The sequence below is a fragment of the Vigna umbellata genome, chromosome 4 (assembly GCF_029865625.1).
Source record: "Vigna umbellata cultivar VRB3 chromosome 4, Vumbellata_1.0, whole genome shotgun sequence".
Taxonomy (NCBI): Eukaryota; Viridiplantae; Streptophyta; class Magnoliopsida; order Fabales; family Fabaceae; genus Vigna; species Vigna umbellata.
In genome coordinates, this window is record NC_142168.1 from 53,617,225 (window position 1) to 53,639,204 (window position 21,980).

Genomic DNA, 21,980 nt, shown 5'->3' on the forward strand with positions numbered 1-21,980 from the left:
GTTAAAGGTTGCTTTTAGTATCAATTTTAAGCATGAAAATAACAGTTTTTCAACTGTTATCAGGGGGTGAAAAGACTCACTTAAGTATTGAAGGGTTACACAAATTCTCTATCTATTAGGCACGCCTAAGAAATCTTAGACAACCTCGTTATTATTCTTTATATAGAATTAGGGTTACGAAGCCTGATGATAAATAAAAACAAAAAGATAGAAAGATAAACAAAAAAGATAAAAAGAACAAAAAAAATAAAAAGATAAAAATCAAGTCAAAGTCAATCAATAATCACACAAATAGAATAGTTAAACTACGAGTCCCTGGCAACGGCGCCAAAAACTTGTTAATCCTCGGCAAGTCACTACAAGAAAATTGCGTTTTACATACCGATTATTATATACGGATTTGAATCCATATATAATAAAAATGTTACATACAGATATTATATATGAATTCGTTATATACAGATATTATATACGGATTCGTTATATACAGATTTTATATACGGATTTATAATTAATTAATAAATAAATAAAATTAAGTTATTTTAGAATGCATACAGAAAAAGTCGCCAACCCTTTCTTTTTATCCTCACTCGCGCTGCAACCATTTCTTGCTTGGAAAAAGGGTCGAGCCACTCAGCCTCCTTCAATCCCACCAACAAACCTATTCTTCTTTCTCTTTCACTTCAACCCTTCCTAAATCAGTGTTCTGGTCGTGGTTCTCTCTCGTCGAGCCCTCCTTCCCCTTCAGTGGAGCCTCGGTTCTCTTTCGTTGTGCTTTCGTAGGTCGCGCATTGAAACCCTAATTTTCCCTCATTCGAACCATCATTGTGCGGCCTTGGTACCATGGTTAATTGGTAAGTAATGTTTAATTCTAATTGAGCTAAATTTTTGAATTGCAAAAACCCTAATTCTCTTTTTCTCTCATCCATTTTCGATTTATGCAATTCCTCGCGCGATAAGGTTCTATTTCTTCCCCGCAAAGCTATTTTGCACGAATTTCTTTTTTCTACATTTATTTTCCTCTTGTTAATCGCCCAAGATTTAAAGCTTTTGTTGCACTAAAAAACAGATACTTTTCGTGCTTGCGTTTTGATTTCCGCAATGGCCTCCAAAGGTCCTAGATCGAAGATTGATCATGAGAGTAGAGGCAAACTGCAAAAGGTTAGTTCGCGTGTTCATCTTCTTGATAGTCGTCTCTCGGCTTTTTAATTTGTTTTGTTTTTTGTTTGGATAATTCCGGCTTTGAATGATACTGTTGTTACTGGTTGAGAAATTAAAAAGAAACTTATTAATAATTATTTAAATAACACTTATGGTGATTGAAACTGACTAATAAGAAAAAGAACGGTAGCAGGAGTTAAACTGCAGTGGAGGTATGGAATGGTGCTTAGATTTTATTTATATGGTAAAAGTAATTATGTTAGTTAAGCTTTACTATGTTAACATAAGTTGCTGGAGATTTGCCCTTGGCTTTATGGATAGTAAACCATGCCATGGTATGGAAAGAGAATGTTCCTATTATGGACATTTACGGGGTATCAAGAGAAAATTAATCTTAGCTGTTTGATATCATTACATAGATAGTTAAGAATAGTTTTAGGTGAACCAATTTCTATCATAGTGTTCTGTAACTGAAATCCTGGGTAAGCAAGGGACCTTTTTGATATCATTACATATAGCAGTAAACACAAGAATAACTTATTAATCCTTTCAACTTATTTTGCTGCTGTAGGTTTCATTTAATTTGCTTGAGAAGTACTTGGAAGCACACTCAAAGGCCTCCATGTGGGAAAATGAGCTCCTGAATGTAGGCTACCAGCCTCTGTGCATCCAAATTCCCTACACAGTAAGGCTCTTAATTTTGAACTAAGAACTCCGGCCTCACGTTTTGTTTCCTTAGTTGGTATAAGGCTTACTCCTTGCATATTATTTTCTCTGTTAGTCGTGTACTCTGTGTTAGATGACTTACTCCAAGTAACATTTATTTTTATACTTCTTGATACACTTGATAAGGATATTAATTTGTTCTCCATGAGATTGAGGTAGTATTGTATAGCATTAAATAATTCACTTTCTTCGACAGTTTTGTTAACATGAAGAATTCAGTTCTCTATTTGATTTATTTGAACTTAATTTATTTACTTATTAAGAGGTATTTGTTTTAAGGAATTATGGTAGGATTATTTGCCCAGCCATCGATTATAGTAACTTCCAAAATCTCATTCCGAAAAAATTCTACGCCTGTCATTGAACCTGTTTCTTTCACCAATTTATTAGTTTTTGTGATTTGATCTTCTGTTGATTTTACACCTTAATTGTAAAGTTCATTTCAATCCAATCCAATCCAATGTATTATGAGGTAGAATGGATTGGTTTTTGGCATTTTGAAAGAGTTTAAATGCGCAAATTAATTCTCCATCAAATAACACATCTCATGTAATTCACAACATAATTCAAATTTTAAGTTAAACATAATATCTTAATAAAATATACCATAGGTGACAAAGTCCTGGTTAATACATAAAAATAGATGTTAGTTCATAATAATCTCATGAAGAAAGACTTTTTTTTTAATTCCTTTTTCTTTTTAATTTCAATCTAATTACCACAATGTTGTGTTGGATTGGTTGATGAACACTCTTAGTATAGATGATCTATAGATCAGTATTATAGAACTTTGAGTTTTTTTAAGTACTTTGTGATCTCAATTAATTCTAAAAAGCCTTTCTCCATTTTAGCTGTCCAACTTGTATCCTCTGAATGACATTATGAATTTACCCATCTTTCTTGGAGTATTATTTTTTATTTGAATGTCTTAACGAATTCTACCTATAATATTTTCATTTTAAAGCTTTGTTGGACTTTTATTATATAAGGATAACAAGTATGATATATCTCCAGAGCTTGCTCTGTCATGGAGAAAGCTACAAGCAGGAAACAGAGAGAAGGAAAGGAAAAGTGCAAGAGGTATGAAATTAAACTTTTATTTTTTTGAAAACTTATAACTAAAAAAGGATTGTTTCCTTAAGGCTATGTTATTGTTTAACATGTAGTATTGATTTTATTTAACATAAGTTGAGTCAATAATAAGTAACATATAAATATCTATAGTTTTATAATGATGAGGTGTACTATTTTCATAGGCTTTGCTATTCATTGATCAGCCACTAATAAAACGTAGGTTGTATCATCTGTTCTAATCCCAATTGTGCTTCTTTCTGGAACTATGTAAAAGTTGCCCATTTTAGGGTGATGAAGCATAGCAATTACAAATGTTTATACCTTAAATGTTTTATTTTATCTACCATGTGTTTATATGTATTTGAAATATTATACATTAAGACAAATAGATCTATTTGAAATATTATTTAACTAGTTTTGTTTCCAATGACCAACAATCGAAGTCTACTATAGTTATGTTATTTATTATCCCCTCCCTTTGTTTTCAGATTCCATCAAGCATGAAGAAGGTCTTCCACCCAATAATTTTTGTGCAGCATTTGCAGAGCTAGCAGCAATTGTTTACGAGTTTCTTTCTGTATAGAGCTTGATTATATTTTAGATGTAAATTATAGTTTAGTTAATATTAAACTCTATATTGTACAAGGGCCAGTTTGTTTTGAACTCTATTTATAGTCTTTCAATAAAAATTTTATGTTTTAATTATTTGTTTTAAGCATATTTATATATTATAAATTCTTTAAATTTGTTGAAAGTTTAAGCTTATATAATATTGTAATTGTAAGTTTCTTTGTTTGTTTTAAAGCTTTCTGTTTTTTTAATAAAAAAAATTATTATTTTTCTCTATTATATGTTACATACGGACTTATCCGTATGTAAAAGAATTATTTTTTTAATATATTACATATAGATATTATATACGGATTTATCCGTATATAATTTATATACGGATAAATCCGTATAAAACATAGCTACGACAATTTTATATGCGGATTTTTGTCCATATGTAAGTCGTATATAATCAAGTGTTATATACGGATTTTGGGCCTTATATACGAATTTTGGCTGTATGTAATTTAATTTTTTCTTGTAGTGAGTGTAACCGAATCGTATCAAGTAATAATAAAATGGTAAGACCAAGTATTGTTTCCCAAAGGACTCACGGCCTAAACAGTTATGTGTTTTTTTTATTAAATTATACTTGTGAATGAATTCTTGTAGATTTAAATGCAAATACTAAAAAGTAAATATGAATGCATGTATTGATCAATTGGAAAAAAGAAGCAAAACGTGATTGAAATATATGGAATGATGATGTTGTTGGGGTTTTCAATTCATCCTATCCACTCTCATGTATTCAAGAATTCATCTTTCTTTATTAATGTTAATGCCACTTTCTAATTTACCTTAAACCCGATGTCTCGGTGAAGAAAGCCTACTCCTAATCACTAGTTTACAATGTCTTGTCTCCCTATCAATTATTCATGCATTACATTCGCACAGAAGCTTAAAGGCAACCAATCCTCCTATCCTTATGTCTAGGCAATATTACTATTAGGAGAATTTGTTCATGTCTAGATTTATCTATACGTGTCCATACAAATAAAATCAATGATCATGCAATTGAATGAGATAAACAACGCATGCATAGAGTATAGAAGAAAAACCCTAACAATTAATGAAAGAAAACATATGGATTAAAGAACCAATTCAATACATGAGAGTTTCAAAGGATTACATTGATTCCCCAACAACAATGAATGTTTAGTTCACCATAGTCATGGTGAAACTAGATGAAAAATAATGAAAGAATGAAAGATAGAACCCTAGAATTTGAAGAGTGGAGCTTGAGCATCCAAAATCCTCCTCCAAGGGGTGAAGAAAGTGTGATTTTGCTTCGTTTTGGCCAAAGATCCTAACCTTAGGTCGACTAAAACCTTATATAGCTTCCTAAAGATTATAGAAAAGTGGCAAAAGGCCCATTAAAATGGCGCTCAGTGGTAATTACCGCTCAGCGGTAAGTGCGGTTCTTTTATTTGATGCTTAGCTGTAGTTTTTCCCCTCAACGTTGACTACGGGACTTCAAAGTGCCGCTCAATGGTAAAAGTGGCGTTGAGCAGTACTTGCGGCTCTTCTTTTATGCACTTTTTCTTCCTTTTCTGAGTTCAACTTCTGACTACTTCCCTTCTTCCATTCAATTCATCTTAAAACCTGCAAAAACAAGGAAAACCAAGCATAAAACCCATCCAACTCTCTTATTTCCAAAACATAAGCAAAAGCATGATTACAAGCTAGTTTCTAAGTCATAAAGGTTGTCTTTAAGGTCAAAATTAAGTCTAGAAATAACAGTTTTTCAACTGTTATCAGTAGACCCAATAAAGGTAAGGCCTTATAGGTACCCGCATGTGCTGAAGAATGAAATAGAGAAGCAGGTAGCGGATATGTTACAAATAGGGGTGATACGGCCAAGCACTAGCCAATACTCAAGCCCTGTTATATTGGTGAAAAAGAAGGATGGATCTTGGAGATTCTGTATTGATTACAGAGCCTTGATTTGTGCCACAGTCCCCGACAAGTTTCTAATCCCAGTCATAGAGGAGTTGTTGGATGAGTTGAAGGGAGCGATGTACCTCTCCAAGGTTGACCTTAAGGCTGGATATCATTAGATACGTATCGGGAAGAGAGACATACAAAAGACAACTTTCCGAACACATTTGGGGCATTATGAATTCATGGTAATGCCATTTGGCTTGATCAATGCCCCAACAACCTTTCAAAGCGCGATGAACGATCTGTTACGACCTTACATAAGGAGGTTCGTGCTAGTTTTCTTTGACGACATTCTAGTCTACAGCCAGACGTGGGCTGATCATATGAAACATGTGGGGATGGTGTTGACTAGATTGGAGGAGAACCAGTGGGTCGCTAACCAGAAGAAAAGAAAATTTGGATGTGTCTAGATAGGATATCTAGGCCACTTGATATCGGAAAAGGGGGTCGAGATGGATCCGGGGAAAGTAAAAGCAGTAGTTTATTGGGAACGACCAAGGAGTGTGAAAGCGTTGAAGGGCTTCCTTAGGTTGACGGGGTATTATCAAGGTCTCGTCAAGGACTATGGAAAAATTGCTTGGCCCTTGACCAAATTTCTAAAGAAGGGGGAGTATAGATGGAATGAAAAGGCGGAAGAAGCTATGAATCGATTGAAGAAAGTAGTGACTTCAGCTCCTGTGTTAGTGCTACCAGATTTTGAGAAGCAATTCCACATAGAATGTGATGCTTCGGGTGGGGGCGTCGGGGTCGTGTTGACGCAAGACAGGAGGCCTATTGCATACTTCAGTAAAGCCCTATCTAAGGGGTCATTAAATAAATCGATCTATGAGAAAGAGTTAATGGCTTTGGTGATGGCCATACAACATTGGCAACCTTACTTAATGGGACAACGATTTGTAGTTCACACAGACCAAAAGAGCTTGCGGTACTTGTTGGAGCAACGAATTACAACCCAAAATCAGCAGAATTGGCTTGCCAAAATGCTTGGGTATGACTTCGAAATAATCTACAAGGTAGGGAACACAAACAGAGTGGCTAATGCCCTGTCCAGGAGATGGAGGAACCGGGGGAAGGGGAAAAGGAATTGAGGGTAGTGGCTAGACCCTATTGGCAGAATTTTGAAGAGGTGATAAAGGAGGTAGAGGAGGATGTATACTTGAGGAAGATAATGGAGGATATTAAGGAGAACCCAGACTCACACCTACCCTTTACTATGGAGAATAAAAGGCTGCATTAGAAGGGGAGGTTGGTGTTATCGGCTCAATCAGCCTGGATTACCAAAGTGTTAGCTGAGTTTCATCTGACACAAACCGGGGGACATTCCGAGGTGTACAGGACTTACAGGAGAATGGCTCAGTCTCTTTACTGGGTGGGAATGAAAAAAACGGTGACTGATTATGTTGAGGGCTGTTTGGTATGTCAACAACATAAGTACGTTGCGTCGTCTTCTCAAGGACTATTACAACCCCTACCCATTCCAAATGCTGTGTGGGAAGAAGTCAGCAAGGATTTCATAGTCAAGCTGCCAAAGTCGAATAGGTTTGATCCAGTGCTGGTGGTGGTGGATTGCCTCAGCAAGTATGGCCATTTCGTGCCCTTGAAGCATCAGTATTCTGTCTGCACGATTGCGGAAGTGTTCGTTAAAGAAGTAGTAAGGTTACATGGTATACCCGCCTCGATTGTGAGTGACCAAGATCCTTTCTTTTTGAGTACTTTTTGGAAAGAACTGTTTAAGAAGCAAGGAACTCAGCTGCAGATGAGTACAACTTACCATCCAGAGTCCGATGGCCAGACGGAGGTGTTGAATCGGGTATTAGAGGGGTATTTACGGTGTTTCTGTTCGGAGCAACCCAAGGGATGGAGTTATGTTTTACCTTGGGCGGAATATTGGTACAATACCAGTTTTCAAGGGGTTGTGAAATGTACACCCTTTAGATATTAAGGTGGGAGATTGGGTGTATCTCAAAATTAGGCCGCATAGGCAGGCATCCATGCTGTTAAGACTGCACCCAAAGTTGGTGACGAGATACTATGGGCCTTTCCTAGTAGAGCAGAGGGTGGGCGAAGTAGCTTACAGGCTTCAACTACCCGAAACAACTCGCATTCATCCCGTTTTTCATGTCTCACAGTTGAAGAAAGTGGTGGGGGATAAAAGTGTGGAAAAGGAGTTTCCTGATGATTTACAAGGGCAAGGATCGTCTTATTCGCCTATTAAAGTATTGGAGAGGAGGCAAAGCAGGAAAGGAGACGAGGAAGTACCACAAGTATTGATTGAATGGAAAGAAGAGGGTCGTGATGGAGCAACATGGTTGAACATGGGGCAGTGGGTAATGATATGCCTTGGTTAGTTTAGAAAAGGAGGGAAAGAGTGTAATAACATAACTGTCTTAACAATTATGAGAGGGGGCGGGAAAAGGTTGTATAAATAACCTCTGGTTAATAGAGGGAGGGGTTGTTGATTGTTGATGTAAAGAACAGGTTCAGTGAACCTTGTGAGGGAGGTTATGCTCCCAGTCTATTCTTTGTACAAACCCATTATTTTAGCAATAATATTGTTCTTTCATTCATCTTCTAGCTGTTCTGAGTGACTGTGAGTGAGTTCAGTTAGGTTCAACAATACTTAGGAACCTAACAACTAAGGACTTTGTTCAGCTTGTAATGAGGTTAGGCTTCAAAGAGTTCATGGTTTTTCAATGTATCCAAACTTGTTAAGGAAAAAAATGAGAAATTAGCATTCATAATGTGTTCATTCCTTTCTTTTCAGCTCTTTGAAGGTCTTTCACATATTGTTTCCTTTAAATCCATGTTTTCTTCATTCATGCTCCTTATTCATGCACCTTTCTTGTTTTCGATTTTTGAAAGAGTTTCCTTTCTTTTAGTGCATCCTAGAGCCTCTTTTATTTTTTATTTTTTCATTTCAGGCCTATTTCTTCCAGAGTTTGTCCAACATTCCTTTTCTTTCCAAAGTTGTTACAACACCTAATTTCTCATCTTTTCTTAGTGAAAAGGTGGTCAATTTTGTTTTTCGACTAAGGGTGTGTATTTTAAAAGGCCTTGGTGCTAAAAAGATTTGACAAGATGTTCTAGGTAGGCTTTTTGGCTTTGATTTTTTAAAACACAAAAAAAATGGCCTTGATCCTTTTCTTTGAAGGTCAAGTTTCAATTTCTTCCAAAGATGTAGAACAAAGTTTAGCAGGCTGCTTCCATCCGATATGTCCCAAGATTAGGGCTGGGCAGAATTAACTTAAAATACTTAAACTATAGTTAATCTATACTTTTTTAAACTTAAAAAACTAATAATACAGTTAACTAAAAACTAATTAACTAATTAATAGTACAGTTTAAAAATACTAAACTATTTTATATTAAGTACAGTTAACTGCAGTGCAGTTTAGGTTTATACATCCTTTCCCAGTCACAGCTTCATTTTGCTTTCTGCCTTACATCTCACTCGATGCTGCTGATGAAGGTTGCCGTTGAAGGCTGCCGTCGAGGTTAACGCTGTTGAAGGTTCGCTGCCGTCGAAGGTTCGTCATCGTCGAAGGTTCGTCGCCGTCGAAGGTTCGCCGCCGTCGAAGGTTCGTCGGAGGCTCACCCCTGTCGAAGGTTTTGCCGCACTCTACCGTCGACGAACTGTCGAAGGTTCTTCTACATACCTTTTCGGAGTTCCTTTCCACTCTCTGGGTAAAAGAGTGGATTGCTCAACCTCCCTGTTCCCCCTCCATGTGGAACTCTCTACAATTTCTGTGTCCCCTCGTTCTACTTCGAAGGTATCTATCTCATTCGCAATTGTCTCGTTTCATGAATTGCAGAAGACACAATTCACCTGAATTTCAGTCCGTGCTTATGTGAGAGTACTAGGATTTGTCTTGTTAGTTGTCTTTGTTAACTCTTCTAACATGGTGAATTATTCCGTTGATTAATCAAATCTGGTTTCCGGAGGGAATAGAGATGCTACGGAAAATAGAGAAAGAGAATCTATGCAGAATAAAGTTTGCACTGTTGATTTATGTCTTTTATACAAAAGTGTTTAACTTTGGGAACTGGGTAGTTTGTATGTTTTCTAGTTCTATAAAAGCATTCTTTGTGCAAATGGGATAGTTTGGGTGACTTGATATGGTGTTTAACATAAGGGACATTGAGGTAATTATGTGTTTGATGGCATTTGGAGTGACAATAACAGCATGAAGAGGAGGGAAGCAGAGAGGAATGGAGGGGGCTAAAATCTCCTTTCACTTAGTTTATCTCCCTTCTGAAAATTGAGGAATTTGAAGGAGAGAAAAAAACTTTTAATTAATTAGCCCAAGCAATCTTCAATTTAAAGTTTTATTTCGCTAATGTAAGTATATGAATTATGTTTTATGATACGACTCAATGGTCTTTTAGTTCTCATAACTGGGAAATTGGGATCACATGGACAATTTAATTTGGCATGGAATTAAGTGGCTGGATAATCAGTAGGTAGGAGTCACCAACTGCAAATTGGCTATTGCACTAAATGTATCATCATTCAGGTGACAGACGACCAAAAGGACTATTCTATTTGTCATAGTTTTTAGAATCTTATAATTTTGTAATGTTTTTTTTTCTCTGTAGAGTATATCCTCTGCACAGGCTAAAAGATTCACAAAATTCAGGGAAAGGAAAGGGCTTATTGAGAAAGATGTGGTAAGCTAGTGGAATAGATTTTAAATTTGAATGACTATAAATGAACAAATAAAAGATGCTAATGCAGTTTTAATTATCTTGTGCTTTTGAAGGTGAGAACTGATAGATTGATCCTTTCAAATATTCTACGAGATATACTGTTGACCTATTCATTTTATAACTTTGATCTTGGTTATTGCCAGGTAACTATGTCGTGCATTTTGGACTTAATTTTAATTGCTGTGAATATTATATATCTTGATTACCAAAATTTTGATCTTATTCTTTTTGGAAGTTGAGTCCTTATTTTTCCTTAAACAGAATATGTATGTAGTCACTACAGCAGGGATGGGTATTATCTTCTTGAACCATGTCATAACTGCATAACTCACTATAGGGATTTAGATTCTATGGTTAGTGTTAAAAATCATGCATTCATTAGCATATGAGCAATGGAATATATAAATGATGTACTCCTCTTACTTTAAGAACTAGTTTTTTGGATTCAGTAAGGTAAAACTCAATTTTTTAAGAGCTAAACTTATCTGCACTGAACCATCATGCATCTGTTATCAGTAATTTAATTGAAAAACTAATAATAGCTAATAGCCCCTGTACTATTTTTTTAGCTAATAATATGGTCACTCAGGATGGGTTCTATTTCAGCAATGATGAGGTTAATTGGAGGAAGGACTTTTTGTGGTGAATGTGTGAGAAATGTGATGCCAAGGTTTTCCCCTTCATCTTGGATTCACATCACAACCCTGCTTCAATATGGGGATGCTGTTAGCCAATATCAGCATTGAGGAGTTTTGTATAATTATATATAAATTAAATAAATAAAGTGAATTCTTGTACACATTTGGTATGCCAACAGTTTTTTACTCTATAAATATAAATTCTTATGGATCTTAACATATTCATAGAAGATTATCTTAATTCTTGAGTAATGAACTATAGGAATGTCAAACTATTCAAAGTTTTTATCAGGATGAAGTGTTGAATCTTATGTTTATTTTGGAGCAACGCACATTTCATTATAATTTTTTTGAACTTTCTGTTTATTTTCAGAGCAAAAGAAACAAAAAGTTTCTGAAATAAAGACTGGAATTGATGAAGCTGAAGCTTTGGTACTTCTTTTTCTTCTGCATTGGAAAGCTGTATTTATTTTCTCTGTAGTCTGGTTCAGATGGTTTATTTAATGAATCTGTAGATTCGAAAAATGGACCTCGAAAAATGAATCTGTTGATTTATGATATGCTCTTTGATTTTTATTAATGATGCTCTTCTCATGTTTAATTTACAGGATGAAGTGCAGTTTTATTAATACAATTTTAATAGTTAGTGCTATAGTTGTTAGTGTTGTATAGTTAGTGCAGTTCTTGGTTAAAATTAGTATAATTCAGTTCAAAATTAGTATAGTTAGTAGTTTAGTTCAGTTTATAGTGTAGTTTAGTACAGTTAAGTATAGTTCAGTTCAATACAGTTTAATAAAACAAAAGCAATTTAGTTCAGTTTTTCTGAACTATTTTTTAGTGCAGTTTAGTTTTTCTGAACTAGTTTTTAGTTCAATACAGTTTTTAGTAGTGCAGTGCAGTTTAGTTTGATTTGCCCACCCCTACCCAAGATCCTCACTCTCTCAATTTGGTTAATATACTTTTTCCTTCCTTTCAAGCATAATCAATCCAGCTATTTCATACTTATGCCCAGTTTAAAGCTTAATAAAATCTTTGTTTTTCAAGGTCTTGTAAATTGAAGGTTTTACTTCTAATTGTTTTAAATTACTATCCAAATCTTGTTTTTCAAAAAGAGTTCCTAAAGTAGTGGCATTAACGTGACAATTCCAAAACTATCTATAACCTATTCTTCTTACTTCTAATTTTAATCAAAACATCATGTAAGAATTTTAAATTGTTGAAATTAAATTGCAGAAAATGTAAAAAGAACTTGTTTTATTGAAGGTTTAGAATTCTGGTCCAGTAAGGGAGTGCATATCAAAGTATTCCTCCTCCTCCTCTTCTCTTGTTCCTTCATCAACAACTTCTTCTTCTCCTACTACTGTTGTAGCTTCTTCCATTTGGGTTTCCTCTTCCTCAACCAATGCTTCCCTTTCTTGCTCCTCCTTGTCTCTACACCTGCGGTCTTGGTCCTTTTGGTACCTTATTGTGAGTTTGAGGTTGTTGACCTTTTTCTGCTGCAATGCCACTAGTCACCCCCTGAAAGAAGGGATTGTCCCAATCCATTGAACAAAAAGCCTTAAACTGATCTGGGTAATGCCAAACTCTCCCTCTTGAAGCTCAATCCCCCTCTCGGTCAAGATAGACCTATTCTGAATGTCATTGAACCTTTCTTGTTTATCCTTGGTCTGGAACCTAATTCGGTCCCATTGAGTAGAGGTTTCTGCCACTATCTTCTCGCTTATCTCTTGCGTCTGAGTTGGTGGTGTGATGGAGGATGATGTTTGAGGTGTGAATTCTAAAGTTGATGGAGTAGTGGATGCAGGGGTTGTTGTTGTTCTACCTGTTGATGCAGCTGCATGACTTGGCTTCAAGATACTTCTTTCTCTAGCTGGGGCCACATGTTTCACCTTTGTTCTTAATTAAGCAATTAGGGGAGAAGGTCCATGGCTGCTTGATAAAGAGCTATCAGATATCTCTTGTATTGGTTCAACTTCTTTCTGCTTTGATAGAGTAGTTGATGCTTTGCCCTTTTTGGCAGCAGGAATGTCATGAGCAACTCTCCTCTTTGGTTCCATTCTGCATCAATTTCAATCAACTAGAAAGTAGTCCTCCATTTTATCAATGAATCAATGATACGAACTTAGATTTCAAAATACAATTGCATATTTGTCCTTAAATTTCACTCTCAACAACCAAACCATTTTCTAATGTGCATTTCATCATGTGACATTCAATTTTCATGATCTAATCAACGAAACATGCATCTCATTGTCTTTAACCAAAATTAGATAAAACCAAAACTTTCGAAAATTCTTGTGATTTGAACATGCAAGTAGAAAAGTTGATATTTTTATGTAAAAAAAAACATAATCAATCCTTTCTCTAACTGAAAATTGATAAAAGACAACATTCAAAATCATATATTCAACACATTTTTGCAAGCAATCACAAATTCATCAAAGGGGATGAGCAAGCATAACACTACAAAAAAGAAGGGCATTACCGAAGGCCAAAAGCCCTCGGAAAATGCCATAAGCCGTTGGAAAAGGGTATTTACAGACGGCTTATCGATGGCCAAAGGACCCTCGGTAAATCCCTTGTCGGTAACAATTACCGAGGGCTTCTGCCCTTGGGCCAAAAGCCTTCGGTAATTACCGAGGGCCATAAACCTTCGGTAATTAATTACCGAGGACCATAAGCCTTCGGTAATTACCTAACATGGGTATTTACCGAAGGGCAAAAGCCTTCGGTAAGTTGGTGGGAAATGTAAGGAAAATATACGGAGGATTAAATATACGGAGGATTTGAAAGAAAAATAATATATAGTTGATACTTTAATATATTAATGTATTAAAGTAATACCCTTTTAACACACTAAGCACATTAACATTTGAATTTATAAGATATAAAAAGATGCTAATAAAAACATAAATATGAACTTAGATGAAAAATTAAAAAAAAAAAAAATAAAGTACAGTACATCACTTAAGGCTATATATGCATAAAACAGTCACTTCAAAGTTGTTATATACGCATAAAGCTACACCAAGGTCACATATGACTCTTAGTTACATTGTTGACTGGGACTTCATTACTAAATAGAGTAGATCTTAAGTTCAACATTTGCAGTTTGAAATAAACAAACACATATATAAGAGGGCTATAATAATTCATATAATGTTAGTATTTAATGTTATGAATGCACCTGCAGGATGATTCATACAGAAAAGAAAAACTTTCTATATATGCATAGATTCTTCATTCGAGAATAATAATATACACCTTAGAATGTGTGAACTCGTGATACTAAACCACACTGCACATTATTTCACGGAACAACACTAGCTTCTTGCAAATAGAATTATATTTTCTTTTTCTTGACTTTTGGAACACCACATTAAGGTTTTTCCTTACTTTGTTCGATGAAAAAAAGTAGGGTCAACCCTATTGTGAAATCTAAATAAAATACTTATTGATCAGTTGATATTACAGGAGGAATCAAATCATCTTTTTGTGGTACTGCACAAGAATATCTTTATCTCTCTCTCAATCCCATGAATATTGTAAATGTCAGTTTTCAGTACATATGATACATCAGAAATGACTAACCTACATGTACAAGCTCATTCTTTGCCCGTTACTGAGGGAACAAGGTTCCTCTATTCATTCCACCAACCTTTGGTTGAGGAGGTTTGAAGTATTGCTTCATTATGTTAAGCTCTAAACAAGTTCATTGAAGATGTCAAACATTGCCAACTACAGTCAATTTTGTCTCTTAATATCAAGTAATTATATCTGGACAATCACCAATTAGTATAGACAATCACGGACACACCATTTCTCTTTTTTTCTTCTTTCAATCATATTACAACTATAGTCCCTCTCTTCTCTCTAGGGTGTAGGTTCATGCATTATTTCAAGTTTTTTATAAAAATCTCTTTGCTTAGCTCCCATAATCCACCTCAAAAGACTAATACAAAGAGTACAGATAACAAATAAAACCAGACCTATATGCACTATCCACCACTGTCTATTAGTGTTTACGACAGCTACATAACAGTATATACAAGCATATGTATCTTATAGGTATGCATGAAATTTACTAGCTCACAGATTAAAGTCACTGATCTTGGTTTCAAGAAGGGTGTGGAGTCAGAAGTGGGAAAAAAGAACTTTTATTAAAAAATGTGAAGTAAAGTTTGGCAGCTTATTCCTATATCACAAGATCAAGCACAATCCCCAAAGTGCTTAATTCTGTCCTGTTTTTGTCTAACTTAACAAAGTTGTTGGAAGTTAGATGAATATAGAAAACTGTATGAAGCAGTGTAATATGACAGTTTAGGTTTGTGGTGTTTGCTTCAAGTCTTGGACCAATGGAGTCGGACAGAGTTTTGATTCATAATACACCTAATGTTTCTATTCAAATGGAAGAACTTGATTTTTATTATAGTTAATATGAAAGTTAACAAGAGTGTACAGTTTTCTTTTTTCCCTTTTCAATTTAGCAAATACATACCTCTAAACCTAGTATCTACCATTCAACAACTGGAATAATTTTCAATAGGTTATTAATCTTGCCCAAATTCATTGCCACTTCCAAATGAAATAACCTTCAAATTCCATGGTCAACATTATCCTATTCAGCAACAGAGTTCATGCAGTGACAATAACTGATGTGTAGCATCTAATATGAAATCCAAAGATTAGCCATTCATGTCATATTATAGTACTCACAACATTTATGATTGGACCGATCACACACAACCAAAGCATCCATAGCCAACTTATATTAACTATACATATAAAGAGACAGAGTAGATCGATCATGCAACTTTATTCAAACTTACCTATAACTCAGTTTTATTTACCTATACTACAACATTTATCATTTGATTATCATCCATCAATTGATTTAATGCATTTAAAAGTTACAGGACAACATTCCAATCACGCAATATTGCTCACGGCACCATGCTCTCTTCACAGCCAATACATTATTACAATACACATGGATTAAATCTTGGCATGTATCACTTCCACATTTAAAACAGAGTATCTTACCACATCTATTTCATGACTCGAGCAACAATTTTACACGATTTAACCCAATCATTCCACATTCTATCATCATTGTACATGTAGAACATAGTACACATATTCACTTTTATATTTCTTATCTCTAAGAAACAGGAAATAAAAAACATCAGTCACCAATCAAAATTGTACCAGTCTCCAAATAAACTGCCCAAGATAGCATCTAGTTAATTTCAGTCAACTTTAATCCATAAATACATAAACTATTAACCCATAAATAACCACTACAATAGACAGGAAGGATTCACAACAAAGACACCCTTAATAGGTTAACGAGGCACCACGACAGGTACAAAGGCACTTTGTAATATCACATACTAGAATCATTTCATCAAATAACATTTACTCACTACTAAAGCATTCACACCCAAGATGAAGTACGTACCAACCAATATCCTCACATACAACCCAAATCTAATATACAATCTACCACAAGCAATTATGCACTCAACACAGGATACAACAACATTACATTAGTACAACTAGTCAGTAAGTTGAAGACTAATCTCACATCAGACCAAAACACGGCCTTTTGTTGTGGCAATTGAGCACTACGAACCGCTTGGAATAGAGAGTAGGGAATCAAAGAGCGCCACCTAGCAACGAACCTCCATCAATGTCCACACCACCAAAAGTGCACCGTGAAACTGCAGTGTTGAATCGACTGACCGCCACCACCCCTAACGTAAACGCCAACTTCCACGAGTCACCACCCTACCGCAAGCGCCACGAACCCTAGCCACACAAACCGCAAAGTTATAGCCACCAACGAACCCACCTCCGCGTTAGCAACACAACAATGGCTTAGGGTGACCAACTTCAACTTAGGGCAATGACGAACAGACCAGGGAAGGGGAGAGAGGGATTTCTAAAATTGGGGAGACGAGAGAAGGGGAGAGAGGGAATTCTGAAATTTGGGAATTTGGGGCAATGACGAACAGACCAGGGAAGGGGAGAGAGGGATTTCTAATTTAACCCATCCCTGACATTACCGAAGGCCTACCTGCCTTCGGTATATTATGTCAACAACATTTTTCCGAAGGCCTAAAGGCCGTCGATAAATACCCGTCGATAATAACGCTCTTTCCTGTAGTGTAAGTTTGGCTTGAGCAAACCCTAATGCATGAGCAAAGAATTGGGAAAAAGTGAATGAATGGAGGTTCTCTAGGTTTCCTATCAAGAAACTTAGGTAAAACTCTCTCTAACACAACCAGACTAAAAGGACAGTAAGAACGAATAACCTTTTCTTGTATTATCACCGCAAGAATCCAATGTACAAAGAATACAGAGAGCCTAACCTCCCCCCTCAGGATGACAAATCCTGTTAGAACTACAATCAAAACAATCAACAACCATCTACAATTGTTTATTTGCTATTTATACAACCAATAACCCTGCCTTTCCTAACTGCTAAGGCATTTAGGCATTTAATTTTTATTCCTTCTCTCGTAAACTCTCTATCTCCTAGCATTACACCCCGCTGTCGAACAACCTTGTCCTCAAGGTTGGAAGCGGGAAGCTTGATCTTATGGCTCCCTTCCTCAATGTGTTACCGTATGAAGGAAACCTATTGGCTATGTCTTCCAATTCAATTCAGGAGGCTTGGGTGGTGGCACATCCTTCTCTTCATCGTCTTCTTCATCCTCTGCTAAGAGTACCAACCGCAGGCTCCTTTCTGGACACTAGTGACCGGGCGCGAATGGTTCCCCACATCGAAAACATCGCCCCTCTTCTTTTCTCTTCAGGAACTCGGGATAGGGCAGGTTCCTCACCGTTCAGCTTCTGTTGTTGCTCCTGTCCATACCGTTCGGTCCGCCCATTCCATTCGGTTTGCCCATTCCATTCGGTCCGCCCATACCGTTCGGTCTAGTGTTGGCACTTGTTGCGACTCCTTCTTTTCTCACCGATCCTACGCTTTCTGCCCCGCTCGGTCGACTCGGATTAGGGCGACTGATATCGTTTCTTCTCACTACCCCGATCGCTCGTCCCCAAGATTCTGAACTCTTGGTCTCATTCCAACTTTCCCCTCTTGCTCTGATCGTCGCGTCCTCCACATCTCTCGCAATTCTCATCGCGACCATCACCTCCTGAGGATCAAGAATTTGAACCTGCCCCTTGATGTCCTCGCGCAATCTGGCGAGGAAATAACCCAAAACCTACTCCTCCGATACTTCATGGGTTTCCCCACCAACATCTCAAATTCGCGAACGTAATCTTCCACTGTTCCCTCCTGCCGCAACGTCGCCAGTCGTTCGAATACGGACCCCTGAAACCCACTCCAAAATCGGTCGATCATGGCTGCTTTAAGGCCTTCCCAAGAACGATTCGTGGCCTTTTCTTTCCAAAACTTGAACCAGTAACACGCGCTGCCCTCCATGCTGATGTATGTGAGTTCCACCTTATCTTCCTTCGCCACCTTCTGGATATCGAAAAATCGTTCAGCCCGATTGATGTAACTGTGAGGTTCCAGCTCTTCGAACGTGGGTAAGTCCACCCTCCTCCAATTATTTTGCACCCCTTGATGATCGCCACCCCTTTTCCTCCAGTTTCCTGATCGCGCCTCCGCGGATTTTAATTCACGGACGTTTGACTCCCATCAGAGTTGTCGTCGTGGTTGTTAGTCTTTGCCCCCATCGTCCGCATTAATTTTTGCAAGTCCCGTTGTTCCCTCGTAATCTCCAACGCCTCCAGTCTTCCCTCCGTCGTTCCCCCCATAAGTCGTTCTCGCGCCCAATTTGGGATCCGACAAGTCGGACCATATTGTTAGGTTTCCTATCAAGAAACCTAGGTAAAACTCTCTCTAACACAACCAGACTAACAAGAAAGTAAGAATGAATAACATCTTCTTGTATTATCACCGCAAGAATCCAATGTACAAAGAATACAGAGAGCCTAACCTCCCCCCTTAGGATAACAAATCCTATTAGAACTACAATCAAAAAAATCAACAACCATCTACAATTGTTTATTTTCTATTTATACAGCCAATAACCCCGCCCTTCCTAACTACCAAGGCAGTTTTAGGCATTTAATTTTTTATTCCTTCTCCCATAAACTCTACATCTCCTAACAAGTTCTATACTTACTTGAGAATGGACGTTCTGAAGATTACTGTTGATGGATTGGCAAGTGTACCAAATCGCACAAGTAATATAAAATGGTAAGACCAAGTATCGTATCCCAGAGGACTCTCGGCACTAAACAGTCGTGTGATAAATTAATTAATTAAGACTTAAAATGAACAAGGTCATTGGATTAAAATGAAAAGACAGAAAATTAAATATGAATGCAAATTGATCAATAGTAGAGTAACACAAAGATGAACGGAGGTTGTTTAATATGAGATAAATATGTTGTTGGGGTTAGATTTCACCAAGTTCCCTCTCATGTATATAAGAATTCCTCTTTATGCATTAATGTTAACGTCACTCACTAAAGTACTTAGAACCCAATCCCTTGGCGCAATAAGCCTGGCTTAATTCCTAGTTCCTGCAATTCCTAGCGTTCCTAGAAAATTAAGTCTGAAGATCAAGAGCTTAAGACGACCAAGTACTCATACCCTCATCCCTGAGAAATATTACCCTTGGGAGAATTCAACAAGAACCTGAATTGTAAGGAACCTCCCGACACTCATGCAATTCATAAATCATGCAACTAAATGAGTTAAATAGAGCAAGCATTGAAATAGGTGAATTCCCTAACAGTTAATGAATAAAGCATATATGATTAAGAATAAATTCAAATACATGAGAGTTCACAAGGTTACATCATTCCCCAAGAACAAATACAGTTTAGTTCCCCATAGACATGGAGAAACTAAATGTACAATGGAAAAGCATGAGATAGTAAAACCCTAAGAGTAGAAGAGGAAGCTTCGGCCTCCAGATCCTCCTTTAGAGAGTAAAAGAGTGTGATGTTGTGTTGCTCCAGCCAAAGATACAAAACCTAGAGCGCTTGTGATGTGATCATAAATGGGGCAACAATGAAGAGTTTCAAAGTGACAAAAACACAAAAAGAGTAGAATAGGTTTCTAAGGCTTGTATTTGCCTCTTTGATTTCTTTTCATTAGTTCTAGTAGAATAAACGCTTATAAACCCTTCTTTTCCTTTAAGCACAAGCAATGTGGGACTCTCATGGCTTGGTCTTAAAAGAAAAGAAGAGGAAGAAAGGCGTCTTAAATGGAAGTGCAAGGTAGCATAGCTTTTCTTCTTTGTTTTGAACTTTAGGAGAACTAGTTGGCTTATAAACCCTTTAGGATGAAGGGAATTAAGCAATGTGGGACTCAAAACACCTTAGGAGCTGCTGGTTGGCCTTGAGACTAGAAGTCCCACATCTCTTAATTCCACTCTTCAAACTCACTCCAAGGGCTATATAAGAAGGCTTAGCGTCTCCTTTTGGATTAACTTTGAAATTGAATGAATTCTTTGAGTTGAATTGCAAATTTGCATTCCTATTGAGATAGTTTTTTTTCTCTAGTCTATTTTGGGCAGACCTTATCTTGCGCAAAGCGAGTGGCGGTCCTTCTTCGACACTTATCTTGGAGTCCTCTCTCAAGTGGCGTGTCTCCGAGTCATAAGTTTTCTCTTCCTTTCTCTTTTCCACTTTTATTTTCCATCCATTCTTTTAAATGTCATTAGTATACTTCTCTCTAGGCATGCACTTCCCCATCAGCCTGGTGATGACAAATTTATGAACACCGAAAAACGGCGCCACAAACTTGTTTAACAATCGACAAGTGTGACCGAATCGTATCAAGTAATAAAACAAGGTAAGACCAAGTATCGTTTTCCCACAGGACTCACGGCCTAGTTTGGCTATGTGATTTGTTGATTATTTAAGACTTAAGAACAAATTGATTATAGGTTTTAATGCAAGAGACAGTAATTAAATATGTATGCATGAATTTGATCAATGGAGAAAACAGAATACAAACACTTCAGTGAATTAGATGGATGAGTATGTTGTTGGGGTTATCAATTTCATCTTATCCACTCTCATATATTTTCAGGAATTCATCATTCTTATCATCAATGCTAATGCCACTCTCTAAATCACCTTGCAAGAAGGCCTATCCCTAATTACGAGTTCATACAATTCCTAGCATTCCTAGTAATTAGTTCTTAAAGTGCAGGAGCTTAAAGGCAACCAATATGCTATTTGGAGAAATTCCCCGGATCTAGACTTCCCCGTACGTTCCCGTATCGACAAAATCAATAATCATGGCAATGAATGAGTTAAACAAAGCAAGCAATAAGCAAAGAGGAAAAACCCTAGCTAAAGATGAAACAAAGCATATATCTTAATATAAGACATTAAATCAAATTCCATATATGAGAGTTTCACAAGACTACATTGATTCCCCAACAACAATACAAAGTTTAGTTCACCATATTCATGGTGAAACTAGATGAACAATAATGAAAGAATGAAAGATAGAACCCTAGAAAGAGGAGGAGGTAGCCTGAGCATCCAAGATCTTCCTTCAAGGGGTGGAAAAGAGAGTGTTTGCTCCGTCTCTGCCAAAGATACAAACCCTAGGACGTCCTAAAGCTTATATACTATTCTAAAAATACAGAAAATTAGGCCCAAGCCCAAAAATAGTGCCGCTCAGCGGTAAACTACCGCTCAGCGGTAAGTGCGTGAGTTGTTTTTCTCTCCTCAGCGGCCTTTTCACCCCTCAGCGGATCCAACGTGACTGCCTGAGTGCCGCTCAGCGGTAAACTGCTGCTGAGCGGCTGTTGCGACTTCTCCTTTTGCACTTTTTGATGTCTTTTCTGATTCCATCTCTGTCCTTCTTCACTTCTTTCACCAAATTCACCCTAAAACCTGCACAAAAACACTGAAATCAAGCATAAACCTGTCCAGCTCTCTTATTTCTAAAAATATGACCAAAAGCATGATTTCAAGCTAGTTTCTAAGTGTTAAAGGTTGCTTTTAGTATCAATTTTAAGCATGAAAATAACAGTTTTTCAACTGTTATCACAACCCCAAACTTAGAACTTTGCTTGTCCTCAAGCAAACAAGATGTAACTCAATCTTCTACCAATC

At 36.8% G+C, this 21,980-nt stretch overlaps 1 protein-coding gene across 2 annotated transcripts; it reads left to right on the forward strand.

The window, feature by feature from the left end:
- The first annotated feature begins 570 nt into the window (after positions 1-570).
- On the forward strand, positions 571-3,666 carry LOC124819661 (uncharacterized). 2 transcript variants are annotated; one of them, XM_088114097.1, is made up of 5 exons: positions 571-854; positions 1,070-1,161; positions 1,733-1,846; positions 2,877-2,967; positions 3,450-3,666. In XM_088114097.1, exons 2-5 carry the CDS (start codon positions 1,102-1,104, stop codon positions 3,542-3,544), a joined length of 360 nt encoding a protein of 119 aa, XP_087970223.1. In that variant the 5' UTR covers positions 571-854; positions 1,070-1,101; the 3' UTR covers positions 3,545-3,666. The 2 variants fall into 2 exon arrangements, with proteins under 2 accessions (XP_087970223.1, XP_087970224.1); XM_088114098.1 differs by having other exon boundaries at positions 2,902-2,967.
- The last annotated feature ends 18,314 nt before the right edge of the window (positions 3,667-21,980 follow it).